At 44.9% G+C, this 15,654-nt stretch overlaps 1 protein-coding gene across 2 annotated transcripts in view; it reads left to right on the top strand.

Annotated features, from left to right (window-relative positions):
- The window catches only part of LOC141165683 (sodium-coupled monocarboxylate transporter 1), a 53,644-nt gene extending 42,785 nt beyond the window's left edge, over positions 1-10,859 (top strand). The window contains exons 12-14 of one of the 2 annotated variants that reach the window (XM_073651469.1): positions 1,202-1,305; positions 8,432-8,526; positions 8,840-10,859. In XM_073651469.1, the coding sequence (XP_073507570.1) occupies positions 1,202-1,305; positions 8,432-8,526; positions 8,840-8,986 (346 nt within the window). In that variant the 3' untranslated portion in view covers positions 8,987-10,859. The remainder of the gene's footprint in view (positions 1-1,201; positions 1,306-8,431; positions 8,527-8,839) is intronic. The other variant, XM_073651468.1, reaches the window with a different exon arrangement.
- Positions 10,860-15,654: the final 4,795 nt, after the last annotated feature.

Genomic DNA, 15,654 nt, shown 5'->3' with positions numbered 1-15,654 from the left:
GCCCCAACAGTGCTTACTGGAACTATCATTAGTTTAAAAATTCTTCTGAAACCTATGCCATCATTATGTTTTGCAACAATAAGGTTGTTAAGGTCTTGAGACAGCTTATTGATTTTACCCATCTTGAGATGTTTCTTGTGTGTCACCTTGGTAATGAGAGACCTTTTATAAGCCATCAGTTGAACCAGTGGATATTATTTTTTACTAATTGGCAGGATTGCTTTCGAATTACTGATAGATTTCAGCTGGAATCATGACTTTCCATGGCTTTTTGCACCTCTCTTTCTTCATGTATACAATACTTTTTCCCTGTGTAATTTATCATTATTACACATAACTTAATTTATGGACATCTATGGTTGATTTCTTTCCCTTTGTGGATAGGATTGGTTGTTACCGACATCTGGTAAGAATTTCATTTCAATTTCACTTTTAGAAATATATTTGCTTAGAAAATCGATGACATGTTCAATACTTATTTCACCCACTGTATGCTAAATAATTGACCCTAGAATTGAGACTCTAAAGAAGTATAATACGCTGTCTAAGATATTAGTTATCCTGACATAATATCTCAGTAACTTCTTTACTTACAGGCTAAGTCATAAGTAGTTTTTGCCGCCAGATTAAATCTGATAAATCTATTCTAGAATTTTCTTTCTGACATTTGTTTCTCATCATGACTATCAAGAACGCGTGCCATAGCTCATGACTTTTACATTATGACATATTTGGACATCAGCAATAAACAAATAAATGAAGGAAGTAGCCATCTAGTTTTTTCCAAGTCTTTGGTCTTTTGCCCAAAATGAGGAATGCTAGCCATATACTAATGTTTTAATATTTTACTAATCTCTACTGTACTGAACAAAGGTGTTCCCTAATGCTGTTGGGGGTTACTATGTTTTTCTCACTGGTAAGAAAAATGATTAATAAAACCTTAAAGAAGACTTGTCACATGGTCAAAAGTGGCCATTTTTTGCTCTTATTTTAGAACTGTGCTCTCCTGAATATTTTTGTTTTTTTAAATCCACCATATTGTTCTAGAGATATGAACTACAGGAAATAAATAGGAGCAAAAGCTGTCCACGTTTGACAGGTCTTCTTTAAATAAACATGATTCCTATTACCTGTAGATAACTATTATATCTTGCTAGATATGAATATCCAGTTTTTACATATGTTTCCATTTATTTCCCAGACCAGCACTGGCCGATAATTGGTACTCAATGTCCTATCTGTACTTTAGTACTATTGGTACAATCATAGCTGTTATTGTTGGAGTAATCGTCAGCCTATTATCTGGTAAGCAAGATTTGTTAATATTTTTATAAATATATAATATAATATGCTAAAGTAGAAATGGAAAAAATTAAGGCTCTGATTCATCATTTGCGATTTATTGACATCACTGTTTTTCTTTGTCTTGAGTTATTTGCTGTTGTTTTTTTACAACAAATTCTTCAAAATGGCTTGCACAGTTTACAGATTTAACGCAAAACCAAAAATGCTTTTATTGTTGTCTTCAGCTGTGCCATCTTCTGCACTTGAGATAATAACTGCAAATATATATAACTTTATATTGTAAATATAACATGTTAAATAATGTATTTTTCATCTGTTAGGGAATGTGTCACCAGATAAACTCCTTTAACATGTTAAATAGAAGTATAAGAGAGCTGTCTCTATGTAGAAGGGCCAAGAGCGCTGTCCATGGGTAGAAGGGTTAAGACTGATGTCCCTTGGTAGTAGGGCTAAGAGAGCTATTCCTGGGTAGTAGGACTAACAGAGCTGTCCCTGGGTAGTAGGGCTAAGAGAGCTGTTCCTGGGTAGTAGGGCTAACAGTCCTTTTCCTGGGTAGTAGGGCAAAGAGAGTTGTCCTTGGTTATTCGGACCAAAAGAGCTGTGCCAGACCTGGCTGCATTTGCTCTGATTAAAAAATGGAACAAAAAAAAGTGCTGGCTGACTGTGTTCACTTTTTGTGTTTGCTGAGTGCGTTCACATTTTGTGCTTGCTGACTGTCTTCACTTTTTCTGCTGGCTGACTGTGCTCACACTTTGTGCTGACTGACTACATTCACACTCTGTGGAGACTGACTGAATTCACTTTTTGTGCTGGCTGACTGTGTTCAATGTTTGTGCTGGCTGACTGCATTCACTGTGTTCACTTTTTGTGCTGGCTGACTGTGTTCACATTTTCTGCTGGCTGACTACTTTCACTGTATTCAATTTTTGTGATTGCTGATGTCTCGCCCCCAGGGGGCCTTAGTGTCCGGCGCAGTATGTATATATCACGGTGGCTGGCCCAGTGTGGACAGTGCTAAAAAGGGGTAGCGATTTATTAACAAATGTTCAGATATTTCGTGACGCCACCTGTGGTGTCTGGTGAAGGTCACCAGAGCTTCAGCAGTCCTCTGAGGCAGGTGACAAGGCAGCTAAAGATGGTACAGCTCCCCACAGGCAGAGCAGGCCTCAGGGCAGTATAGGTAGATGAATGGTGGGTGCGCTGGGCGTTGTGGTGCAGGTAGGGAACAATGGCGCAGCCGGAGTAACGGACTGAGACAGGGGGTTTTGCTTCGTTACCTTTACTGGTACAGCTGTTAGATACAGTCCAGGGTACTCTAGGTGAAGGGCACACTTTTAGACTTCTCCCCAGTGAGCGGGTATAAGGCCTCCTGTTCCATGTCTGTCACTGTGTGTGCTCCTGGCCAGCCTGCAACTGGGCCTAGCTTATGTGTCCTGCTTTCTTCTTGTACCTACTGACCTGGCGGTAGGGTTTTCTCCTGGTTCCCACTATTCCTGGTCGCTGGAGCCTTAGTGGTACCTAACCCTGTTGCTGTGGTCAGCAGTTGGTTAACCTGGGACTTGTAGTTCTCCAGGGATTCCGGTTGTTCCTACTGGTCATAAAGATCACGGTGTCCGGTAAATATAACGGGGTGAGCTTACTGAGCTCCTCTGCCCCCTTGGATTCACTCTCCTTTTCTCCTCGCCGTCGACCACGCTCAGGGCCCTCTCTAGGCTTCAGGTCTGCTGGAGGCCTAGCTTGCCTCACACAGCAGCCTGTGTGCTACTCACACTCAGCACACTGCAAACTTAACTGAGCTGCCTGGCTCCACCTTCCCTTTATAAATCCCTATCCGGGCTCCCTCTGCTGGTATGAGGTGGAAAGTGGAGGTGTGTGAATGTAGTGAGGGCCTCTTGTGGAGAAATCCAGCCATGCACCCTTCTGTGTTCTGTGGCACCTATGCACAGCAGGGGCACCACACTGACTCCATTCACTTTTGTGCTGACTGCGTTCATTTTTTGTGCAGGCTGACTGCGTTCATTTTTTGTGCAGGCTGACTGCGTTCATGTTTTGTGCTGGCTGACTGCTTTCACATTTTTGTGCTGGTTGACTGCATTTACATTTTGTGCTGGCAGACTGTGTTTCTTTTTTTCGCTGGCTAACTGCATTTACTGCATTCACTTTTTGCACTAGATGACTGCATTTACTGCATTCACTTTTTTTGCTCGCTGACTGCATTAACTTTTTGTGATGGCTGACAGCATTCACTTTTTGTGCTGGTTGACTGCGTACCAAGATGGCAACAGCTCCCTATTCTAGCTCCTCCCCCTCTGCTAAGCATCTGCTGTGTCAACGTAGAACACAGCCAGTACTTAAACATCAAAGACTTGTAAATCCAGGTAGGGGTAACGTGTCCCACACGGCACTAGCAGCCATAGCAATACCGAAAAAGAAAAAATTGTGCCAGGACAATAGTTATGACATGATTTAAAAAATAGATAATTTTATTAAATATAAAAACACATGAAAAATCCCCAAAAATTACAGACACACAAACAGACAGCCCGGTGGCGAGTATCGTATTTAAATTGTGGGGACCATGAGGGTATGTGCACACTGTGAAGAACCGCTGCGGGTTTGAAGCTGTGTGTTATGCAGCATCAAACCCGCAGCATCCAGATGTTACAGCATAGTGGATGGGATTTCTAGAAATCCCATGTCCACTATGCATATCTGGGCACCTGCAGCACACCCACGGAAACTGAGATGTGGCCCGTCTTTCAGACCCGCAGCATGTCAATTTCTCTTGCGGCTCTGCTAGTAGACTTTCCCCATAGACTAAACATATACGAGGAAAGTCTACAGATGAAAAAAAAAATTGCGCTGCTCATTTGCATAATGAGTGGAAGCCGCACGGCTATTCCGCAGTGTCGGGGCTGCAGGCGGCTCTTGACCGTATGCACATACCATGATAGTCTGAAGACACATGGTTAGAGGGTGACAAAGCAAATGTATCTATAATATAGATACAGTGGGTACGAAAAGTATTCAGACCCCTTTAAATTTTTCACTGTTTCAGTGCAGCCATTTGGTAAATTCTAAAAAGTTCTTTTTTTTTCTCATTAAAGTACACTCTGCGCCCCATCTTGACTGAAATGTAGACATTTTTGCAAATTCATTAAAAAAGAAAAACTGAAATATCACATGGTCATAAGTATTCAGACCCTTTGGTCAGACACTCATATTTAAGTCACATGCTGTCCATTTCCTTGTGATCCTCCTTGAGATGGTTCTACTCCTTCATTGGAGTCCGGCTGTGTTTAATAAAACTGATAGGACTTGATTTGGAAAGGCACACACCTGTCTATATAAGACCTCACTGCTCACAGTGCATGTCAGACCAAATGAGAATCATTAGCTCAAAGGAACTGCCCAAAACTCTCAGAGACAAAATTGTGGTAAGGCACAGATCTGGCCAAGAAAAGAATTTCTGCATTACTCAAGGTTCCTAGAAGCATAGTGGCCTCCATAATCCTTAAATGGAAGAAGTTTGAGACCACCAGAAGTCTTCCTAGACCTGGCCGTCCAGCCAAACTGAGCAATCATGGGAGAAGAGCCTTGGTGAGAGAGGTAAATAAGAACCCCAAGATCACTGTGGCTGAGCTCCAGAGATGCAGTAGGGAGATGGGAGAAAATTCCACAAAGTCAACTATCACTGCAGCCCTCTTCCAGTCAGGCCTTTATGGCAGAGTGGCCCGATGGAAGCCTCTCCTCAGTGCAAGACATATGAAAACCTGCATAGAGTTTTCTCAAAAACACATGAAGGACTCCCAGAATATGAGAAATAAGATTCTCTGATCTGATGAGATGAAGATAGAACTTTTTGGTGATAATTCAAAGCGGTATGTGTGGAGAAAACCAGGCACTGCTCATCACCTGCCCAATACAATCCCAACAGTGAAACATGGTGGTGGCAGCATCATGGTATGGGGGTGTTTTTCAGCTGCAGGGACAGGATGACTGGTTGCAATTGAAGGAAACATGAATGCAACCAAGTACAGAGATATCCTGGATGAAAACCTCTTCCAGAGTGCTCTGGACCTCAGACTTGGCTGAAGGTTCACCTTCCAACAAGACAATGGCCCTAACTACACAGCTAAAATAACAAAGGAGTGGCTTCAGAACAACTCTGTGACCATTCTTGACTGGCCCAGCCAGAGCCCTTACCTAAACCCAATTGAGCATCTCTGGAGAGACCTGAAAATGGCTGTCCACCAACGTTCACCATCCAACCTGACGGAACTGGAGAGGATCTGCAAGGAAGAATGGCAGAGGATCCCCAAATCCAGGTGTGAAAAACTTGTTGCATCATTCCCAAGAAGACTCATGGCTGTTCTAGTTCAAAAGGGTACTTCTACTCAATACTGAACAAAGGGTCGGAATACTTATGACCATGTGATATTTCAGTTTTTATTTTTTAATAAATTTGCAAAAATTTCTACATTTCTGTTTTTTTTTCAGCCAAGATGGGGTGCAGAGTGTACTTTAATGAGAAAAAAATTAACCTTTTAGAATTTACCAAATGGCTGCAATGAAACAAAGAGTGAAAAATTTAAAGGGGTTTGAATACTTTCCGTACCCACTGTATAATAAAGATCTGTCCTTATGTCCAAAGCCTCTATAGACTGCGCCTGCGCAGTGTGGCCGGAGTCAGAAAGACACAGGACCAGGATGGGGGGGCATATACCAGGTTGGGGGAGTATATACCAGGTTGGGGGAGCATATACCAGGATTGTACTACAACGTCAACATAGCAGTGCGCATGCACTGCCCATCGCCATTATCCCTTAGCCGGCACGTGCGGACTGCTATGTTGATGTTGTAGTAGATTATTTCAATAAAATGGCACCGGAGTCAGCGCGTGCATGTACCACGCTATCCAGCGCCATTTTATTGAAGAAACTGTATATGCGTATTCGCAGACACAGTGTCTTAAAAAAAAATGGTGCCGAAAATATACCAATAAAAATGCTAACTACCCGGGCGTAGAACGGGTTCAATAGCTAGCATAATATATCTTTAGTAGCAGGAAATATCTCCAATACAGCTAGTCACCCAGTCACCAGTGCATCAAAGTGCATCAAATGCAAAGCATGATTATTTATAAAGGTACTGATAGTAAGAGTATATAAATTGCAAAATACATCAAATGCAGGGTAAAATCATTAGTAAAGATTCTCACCAACCAGACACCCGACGCGCGATTCACCATTCCTTCGTCAGGAATCCTATAAATAGGATATTGTCCGGGCACAATTCTTTATTTTCGGTATTGCAGCCAGTACTTAGTAGAGGTGGTGGTGCCATTTTAGATTTTGCTCTCAGGCGCACACTGCTCCAACCAGTGAAGTGCCGGTTCTTCTGTATCCTGACCTCGCGGGCCACATAAAATGACATGGCGGGCCAAATTTGGCCTTGAGTTTGACACCTCTGCGGAAACCACTTTTAGGCTATGGCCAGATCTGCATCCCTGCTTCCATTCATACCAGAAGACAGAAATACAGGTGCATCTCACTAAATTAGAATATCATCAAAAAGTTAATTTATTTCAGTTCTTCAATACAAAAAGTGAAACTCATATATTATTTAGAGTCATTACAAACAGAGTGATCTATTTCAAGTCTTTATTTCTGTTAATGTTGATGATTATGGCTTACAGCCAATGAAAACACAAGTCATTATCTCAGAAAATTAGAATACTTTATAACAACAGCTTGAAAAAGTGTTTTTAAAATCCGAAATGTTGGCCTACTAAAAATGTATGTTCAGTAAATGCACTCAATACTTGGTCGGGGCTCCTTTTGCATCAATTACTGCATTAATGCGGCAGGGCATGGAGGCGATTAGCCTGTGGCACTGCTGAGGTGTTATGGAAGCCCAGGTTGCTTTGATAGCAGCCTTCAGCTCGTCTGCATTGTTGGGTCTGGTGTCGCTCATCTTCTTCTTGACAATACCCCATAGATTCTCTATGGGGTTAAGGTCAGGCGAGTCTGCTGGCCAATCAAGCACAGTGATACTGTTGTTTTTAAACCAGGTATTGGTACTTTTGGCAGTGTGGACAGGTGCCAAGTCCTGCTTGAGAATGAAATTTCCATCTCCAAAAGGCTTGTTGGCTGAGGGAAGCATGAAGTGCTCTAAAATTTCCTGGTTGACGGCTGCACTGACTTTGGTCTTGATAAAACACAGTGGACCTACACCAGCAGATTACATGGCTCCCCAAACCATCACTGATTGTGGAAACTTCACACTAGACCTCAAGCAGCTTGGATTGTGTGCCTCTCCACTCTTCCTCCAGACTCTGGGACCTTGATTTCCAAATAAAAATTGGAACTCTAGGACCTTGTGGAGTGTGTCAATGAATGCCTTCTGGACATCTGTCAAAAATTTCTAAAAGAGGCAGTTCTCGCCTATGGTATACCTACCTATGTCAAGAATGTGGGTCCTGCAACCTTGCCTCCCATTTACTGAGTACAAAATGATCGGGAGATGCATGTGAGTGACTCTCTCAATTCAAGTAAATAGGCAGCATGGTGAACAACATCCGAAAGGAGTTTATATGTTCTACTAGTGCTTGCGTAGGTTTCCTCCAGGTGAACTGGTTTCTCCCACACTCCAAAGACATACTGATAGGGAATTCAGATTGTGAGCCCCAATGGGGACAGTGATGATAATGTCTGTAAAGCGCAGTGGAATTAATGGTGCTATGTAAGCAAAGCATAAGTCTATGGGAGAAAGAGTAAGCAGCAGAGAACCACATTCTCAAGATAGGTGGAGGTCCAAGATATCCTGTAGTTATGCCATAATTGTCTGTAGTGGGAATAACCCTTCAATGCCCTTCATCATAAAGTCCGATAATCAAAATAAACAATCCAAAACTGTTTTATTCACCACATTTATATTTATGACAACATACTTTTCCTAGAAGTGTTACATTTGATGGAACTAGCGCAGTGAAGTCTTTTTGATATCCTATAAAATCTATAGTGAACGCTGTTAGAAAAATATGAAGACCTGCAATAATCAATGTGATCAATATTCAATCCGCTGGTAAATGCTTCTTATCTTATGATACTATATTGTTTTACAGGAGGCTTAAAACAAAGTGTAAATCGGAATTACCTATTAACAGCTCAAGACTTTGACTACCTTCACGTATTGCTTCCTTCCCGTTGGGGCAAAGAAGTAAGTAAACTAAAATACTTTTTTGTTCGTAGTGTGTGGCAACATTTATTGTAATAAGGGAGATACAGTATGCCAATATAGTCATATACATGGTATAATAATCCTGAAAAATGGAGATAAATATAGTATTGTAGGAGAAAGTTTTCTAAATTCATTTTGGAAATCACTTTGTATGGGCACCATAAGCCGTAGAAGCCAATCAGGCATTTGTTAGGATATTTAGGGCACAGCATATTGCAGTATTATTTATGAGATACATATGACTTAGCTGATTATGCTATTATGTAATGCATAATTTTATTTTTTTCTGCAGAGTGAGAAAGTTGAAGTTGAAGTGCTGAACTGGAAGACCCGGGACAGTGATCCATATCCTGATAAAGGGACGGACAATCCTGCTTTCAGTCACATGGAAATGTATAACACAGAAAAAAATGAGAAAGTTAACGGTGTTAACTCGTGAGATTTTACTGAGGTTTTATATAATACTAGCTATTGAACCCGTTCTACGCACGGGTGGCGAGCATTTTTATTGGTATATGGTCTCCCATGCTGGTATGTGCTGCCCCCCTCCTGGTATTTCTGCTGCCCCCATCCTGTCCTCACCATCCTATCCCGGTATGCGTGGCTCCCCTCATCCCCAATCCCGGTATGCGTGGCTCCCCTCATCCCCAATCCCAGTATGCGTGGCTCCCCTCATCCCCAATCCCGGTATGCGTGGCTCCCCTCATCCCCAATCCCGGTATGCGTGGCTCCCCTCATCTCCAATTCCAGTATGCGTGGCTCCCCTCATCCCCAATCCCGGTATGCGTGGCTCCCCTCATCCCTGATCCCGGTATGCGTGGCTCCCATCATCCCCGATCCCGGTATGCGTGGCTCCCCTCATCCCCTATCCCGGTATGCGTGGCTCCCCTCATCCCCGATCCCGGTATTCGTGGCTCCCCTCATCCCCGATCCCGGTATGCGCGGCTCCCCTCATACCCGATCCCGGTATGCGTGGCTCCCCTCATCCCTGATCCCGGTATGCGTGGCTCCCCTCATCCCCCCAATCCTGGTATGCGTGGTACCCCTCATCCCCCCAATCCTGGTATGTGTGGTACCCCTCATCCCCCCAACCCTGGTATGTGTGGTACCCCTCATCCCCCCAATCCTGGTATGTGTGGTACCCCTCATCCCCCCAACCCTGGTATGTGTGGTACCCCTCATCCCCCCAATCCTGGTATGCGTGGTACCCCTCATCCCCCCAATCCTGGTATGCGTGGTACCCCTCATCCCCCCAACCCTGGTATGTGTGGTACCCCTCATCCCCCCAATGCTGGTATGTGTGGTACCCCTCACCTAACAATCCTGGCATATACATGGTCCCCTCACCACTTTCACACTGTACACACATATAAAAAAAAACTAAACAGTTATACTCACCTTTCTTCTCTGCACTCCAGCGCTGTAGCGTCCTATTCTGCCGGAGACAGGGGGAGGAGTGTGGCGTCGGAGCACCGTGCTGTCCGGCGCCATTTTGCTGAAGACACACTGTAAATGTGTCTTTAGTAAAATGGCGCCGGATAGTGCTGTGCGCACGCACCGATCCGACGCCTCACTCCTGCTCCTGCCTCCGGCGAAGAGAGGCGCCGCGGCAACGCTCCTCCCGGTCAGGTAAGTATGTAAGTATGGTGCCGGAGATCGCGGTGTGCGTTCAGTGCCTACGCATACCGCCATCTCCGGCGCCATACCTCCTCTTACCTGTAACGGCTGGATGCCTGCTTCTGTCTGGAGCAAGACTGTGCGTCACGCATGCGCAGTCTATCGAGGCTTCAGACAGAGACACGCATCCCGCCTTATATTATAGATTGTTGTATGAACAAAAGACAACAGAAATTGTTCCATACTGTCTATATGGTTCTGTAGAAATCACATAAAACACACCAGCCAACCTTCTCTTGTTGAAATTATATGTATATAAAAATGAATACATAGGGAATACTCTTTGTATTATCTGTATTGTCATATTGTTGTATACAGAAAATGTAAATATAAAGAAGTGCTGCTGTGATTGCATAAAAGTTCACTCAGGGAATTCACTCATATATAAAAATGGATTGGTTTTGGTACAATATATTTTATAAATTCAGGTATTTGCATTTTTTTTGTATATAGTTAACCCATCACGTTATTTTATAAATAAAAATGAGTTATTCTACATCTGTGCATCTAGTACTGCAAGAGACACTCTGTTGTACAATGTATACTTTTCTGTTTGACCATTATCTGAGATGTACTTAAAGGGAATGTGTCATCAAAAAATGACCTATTGTTAAATCAGGTTTTTGTATTAAATGAAAAAAAAATAAAATTTTCACACCATTAGGGCTTTTTTAAACTGTAACTTTCCGTTGTCTTAGGAAACAACACATGTACATAGCCACATATTTTATATTGAAATGACTAATGAGATTGTGCAAAGGGCATGGAAAAGGGTCAGCTGACATCACCTATTGTGATTTATGGATCCTGTGTTATCAGCAGTGTATAGAGGTGTTACCTGTCATTGTCATTGCTGATAAGGAAAACAAAAAAGACTGACTGGCACATCCAAAACAGAAAACTGGTGTGAACAGGTGCTTACTAAGAGTAGTCATCTCCATATACAACTAACACATAAAGTAGCACTCTGCAACGCTAAGTATGCGAACATGAAATATATGAAAATTGAATTACATTACTGTCATAGAAAATACAAATAAATGAGAAATCTTAGCGCATAAATTGGCCAATTCTTGTGTACCTGGTAGCCGCGATAAGGCGTTTCTCGATACCTGGACCCTACCAATGTGGATACACATTAGTAGGGTCCTGGTATCGAGAAACGCCTTATCGCGGTTACCAGTTACACATAAATTGGCGAATTGCCGTGGGGTACCCGGTGCCGGGCCGGTAGATGCTGGGGGGATTGTAGTCACAGTGGCGGTGACCCGGTCCGTGGCCCAGGGCGGTCAATACAAGGGGAATTGTATATGGGTTTTATTAAAGAGTCCGACTACGCCACCTGTGGAATGCGGCTAAAGGGGGCCGCTGCTGCGGAACAGTCCTCTGAAGCTGGTGGTTTTGCAGCAAGGATGGTACAACTCCCCACAGGAAGAGTTAGCTTCAGGGCAGTGTGTGGATGTTGGTGGTTGTGCTGGGCATTGTAGTGCAGTGAGTGCTGGCGCAGCAAGGAACATAGAGACCAGATAGTGCCGTCCCAGGGTCTTTACTCACAGTTGTTGCAGTCCAGATTACAGGGGCCAAAGTAATCTCTCTCGTCGTGCTGTGCTTACTCAGTGAGGGGCTCAGTCCACCCCCAGATAACTCCGGAGTACTTAGCAGGACCCCCTTCTGTGTTCTTTCTCTGGCCTCTTCTCTGCACCTCACACCTAGTGACTCCAATCCAGTACCCGTGGGCCTTGGCGGGCGACGTATGTTCCGTCCCCTGGGTCCTATGTGGCTACCTTCTCGGTGAGACTGGCGTGGACTTGTGGCTACAGGACTTGAAATACTGCAGCCTCCGGTTTCTAGCTAAGATTTGCAATCTTTCACTAGCTGAGGGACCCGGTTCCCTTTTCATGGCCTGACCCCTCCACCTCCCGGTAGATTCGGGCGTACGGGTGGCCTCCAGCACTGCCCGTACCCCTGGGATCCCTTCTCGGTTTCTGGAGCCTTCCTGCTCCCTCTCTTCTCTCCTTCTTCTCTCACTCAGTCCTGGGCCTCAGTGGCTAGGCCCGCCTCTGGAGCAGAGCTCCTACAGAGCCTCTGCTCCTCACACTTCTCCTCCTCTGACTGAACACAATGATCTAAGATGGTTCCCTCTTTTATACAGCTACTAAAGTGCTCCCCTTATCTGCGTCTTCCACCCACACCCACTACATGGTTCCCTCTTACTGTGGTTTTCCCCCACTCCAGCCAGGGACCAGGGACTGTGCTCTCCCGTAGGAGCAATCTCGCCCTGCCCTCTGAAATGTGGTGTAGTGAATGCAGGTGTTAGGGTCCTGAGTAGTGTTGAGCATTCCGATACTGAAATATCGGGTATCGGCCGATATTCGCGGTATCGGAATTCCGATACTTAATTCCGATACTTTTGCAATATCGTATACCGGAATCGGAAGTTCCCATAATGCAATGAGCCATTTTCATTTTATTCAGCCAATGAGGATCCTAAGAAGTGTGGGCACATCCTGTTAGGCATGTAGGCATCTTAACTAATGGCATGGCTGTGATTGGCTGCTGAAATGATGTCATGATGCACTATAAAAGCCGCCGCCGCCATTTTGAGCTCACGCTGCTGTGAATTCAGTTAGGGATAGGATGCTGTTGTTCTGAGGGACAGTTTTAGCTATCTATTTGGTCTATTCTGCTTTACCCAAGCTACTTTATAAATCGCTGTGCCTTGCAGTGCTAGTGCACAGTTCTCTGTGCTGTTCACCGCTTTCTGCAAGGTCTCTGTGTGTGAGTGCAGCTCACCCTGTAGTGTGTGCTTCAGCCACGTCTGGTTATAGTGCACTCAGTGTGTGTCACTGCCTCATACATTGTCCTTTTTTGCCAATTCATAATTTTTCCTGATATCTCCTATTAGTGTGGTGGTTCCATCCGTATTCAGCTAAATTGGTTCCAAACATACTATATAGGAGTAGATAGAGAATTTTTTTTGGTCTTGCAGCGCTAGTGCACAGTGCTCTGCATCTGTACTGTTCACCGCTGTCTGCAAGGTCTGGTGTGTGAGTGCAGCTCACCCTGTAGTGTGTGCTTCAACCACGTCTGGTTGTAGTGCACTCAGTGTGTGTCACTGCCTCATACATTGTCCTTTTTTGCCAATTCATAATTTTTCCTGATTTCTCCTATTAGTGTGGTGGTTCCATCCGTATTCAGCTAAATTGGTTCCAAACACACTATATAGGAGTAGTTAGAGGAGCCTTTCTGCAGCATTGGGCCCTGCAGCCCCAGCCAGATTAGTATTAGCCTATTTTTTGCAGCCTCATCTATTGCATTGTAGGTTACCTTCCTACATTGTAATAGCTACAAAAAGTTTGTGATACTATCGTTATTACATCTTTAGGCACATCCAGTGTCTTTTTGTGACAAAAAAAACCTAAATAAAGTTCACCAAACACTCCACTTTACAGTTGTGTAGGCCACATTAGCTCATATTAAAGTCTAGTCCACACTTTATAAAATTAGTGTTTCTTATATCTGTTAGCAGCTGTTCAGGAATAAGCACACTAAGCCCTTAGTACTTTTCTGCCTATCTTTATCAGTCTACCAAGATGAAGAAGGCAGGGAGTAAGGCATGTGGTCGTGGGCGTGGGCGTGGAGTTTCTGCAGGGAGAGGACGTGAGGATTCTGTGCCTGCAGGGAGAGGACGTGGGGAATCTGTGCCTGCTGCGGGTACCAGTGACTCAGCATCCCCCAGTTTTACCAGGGAACAGTCCTTTATGCACAGCTTTGTAGGAGCTAGCCGTACCCCATTACTGCGGGAGGACCAAATTGAAGCCGTTGTCGGATGGATGGCAGCTAACGCATCGACTTCAATTAGTTCCAGATCCTCTCAGGTCCTGAGCACTGAAGAGCACACATCTGTCTCTTCACCACCTGCCAAATTGCCCAGGCAGTCAGAGAGCCCTGGACAGGAGCCATCTCTACTTCTGTTCTCTGAATCTCTTGGCTTGGAAAGAGGGGGCCAGCCAAGCAGAATTCGAGAATTTGAAGAAGAGGTAGTATGCAGTGATGCGCAACCGTTTTGTCTCTCTGAATCTGAAGAGGCGGGTGGGCCAGTGCCTATGGTCAGCAGCACACCTCAGTACGCATCTGATGATGAGACTCAGGTGCCACTTTCTGGTGCGTACTGTGCTGTCGAGACTACCCAGGAGAAGCAGTTGTTTGAAGAGGGTGGTGTAGATGATGAGGTCCTTGACCCATCATGGCGTGAGGGACAGGAAGGTGGTGGGAGCAGCTGTGAGGAAGAGATTCCCCGAACAGCCCAAAAAGGAGGGAGAGGGAGGGGGCAGACTTGGTTGCCTGTAGCCTCCACTTCGGCACCCATTAGGAGCATGGCTCTTCCAAAATCCAAAGCGGGCGCTCCCAAGACTTGCAGTGCCTGGTCCTTTTTTGACACAGTTGCAGATGACATTTGCTTTGTCAAATGCAAGCTGTGTAATCAGAAGGTGAAAAGAGGGAAAAGTGTCAGCAACCTCAATACCACAAATATGTGGAAACATGTGCGGACTAAGCACGTGGTGGAGTTACAAAAACACACTGAAGACCGAGGCCAACCTACAGCGCCACCTACCACCTCTTCAGCTCGTGTTGTAGCCTCTTCCTCCAGCTCACACACAGCTGGTTTGGCTTCCTCACAGGATCGCCATGGAAGAATCTCTGGCACTGTTGTACAGAGACACAGTGTAATTCCACCCACAGCACCACTTTCCCAGTCATCCTCACACTCCCAGGCCAGTCTACAGCCATCGTTAGCACAGGCATGGGAGAAAAGGCGCCCATACTCGGCAAACCACCCCCGAGCACAGGCTCTGAATGCTGGCATTGCTAAACTACTGGCCCTTGAAATGCTATCATTCAGGCTGGTGGAGACTGACACATTCCGTAACTTTATGGCATTGGCAGTCCCACAATACAACGTGCCCAGCCGATTTTATTTCAGCAGGCAAGCCGTCCCTGCCCTGCAACATCATGTGGAGGGAAAAATTAAACATGCGCTACAAAACGCCGTCAGTAGCAAGGTCCACCTGACCACCGATGCGTGGACCAGTAAGCATGGACAGGGACGATACCTTTCCCTCACTGCCCATTGGGTAAATGTTGTGGAGCCGGGTACAGATCTTGAGAGTGGCGCTGTACGTGTTCTGCCAACTCCAAGGATTGCAGGAATCCAGTCTGTACACATTGACTCCTCCTCATACTCCAGTTCCTCTGAATCAGCGCTGCAGGAGCCGTCACGGTCTACCTCCACATCGACCCGTGAACGGTTACCTGTTATGGTGACCAATATGAGCACAGCCGTGGCCAAATGTCAACAGGCCGTATTAAAATTAATTTCTTTGGGGAATCGAAGCCACACAGCGCAGGAGCTCTGGAATGCCATCAAGC

The sequence above is a fragment of the Phyllobates terribilis genome, unplaced genomic scaffold (assembly GCF_046119375.1).
Source record: "Phyllobates terribilis strain yellow unplaced genomic scaffold, ASM4611937v1 Scaffold_11__3_contigs__length_659146591, whole genome shotgun sequence".
In the NCBI taxonomy this organism is placed as follows: domain Eukaryota; kingdom Metazoa; phylum Chordata; class Amphibia; order Anura; family Dendrobatidae; genus Phyllobates; species Phyllobates terribilis.
The sequence above is the reverse complement of the archived record's forward strand: the minus strand, read 5'-3'. Positions and strand labels throughout refer to the sequence as shown.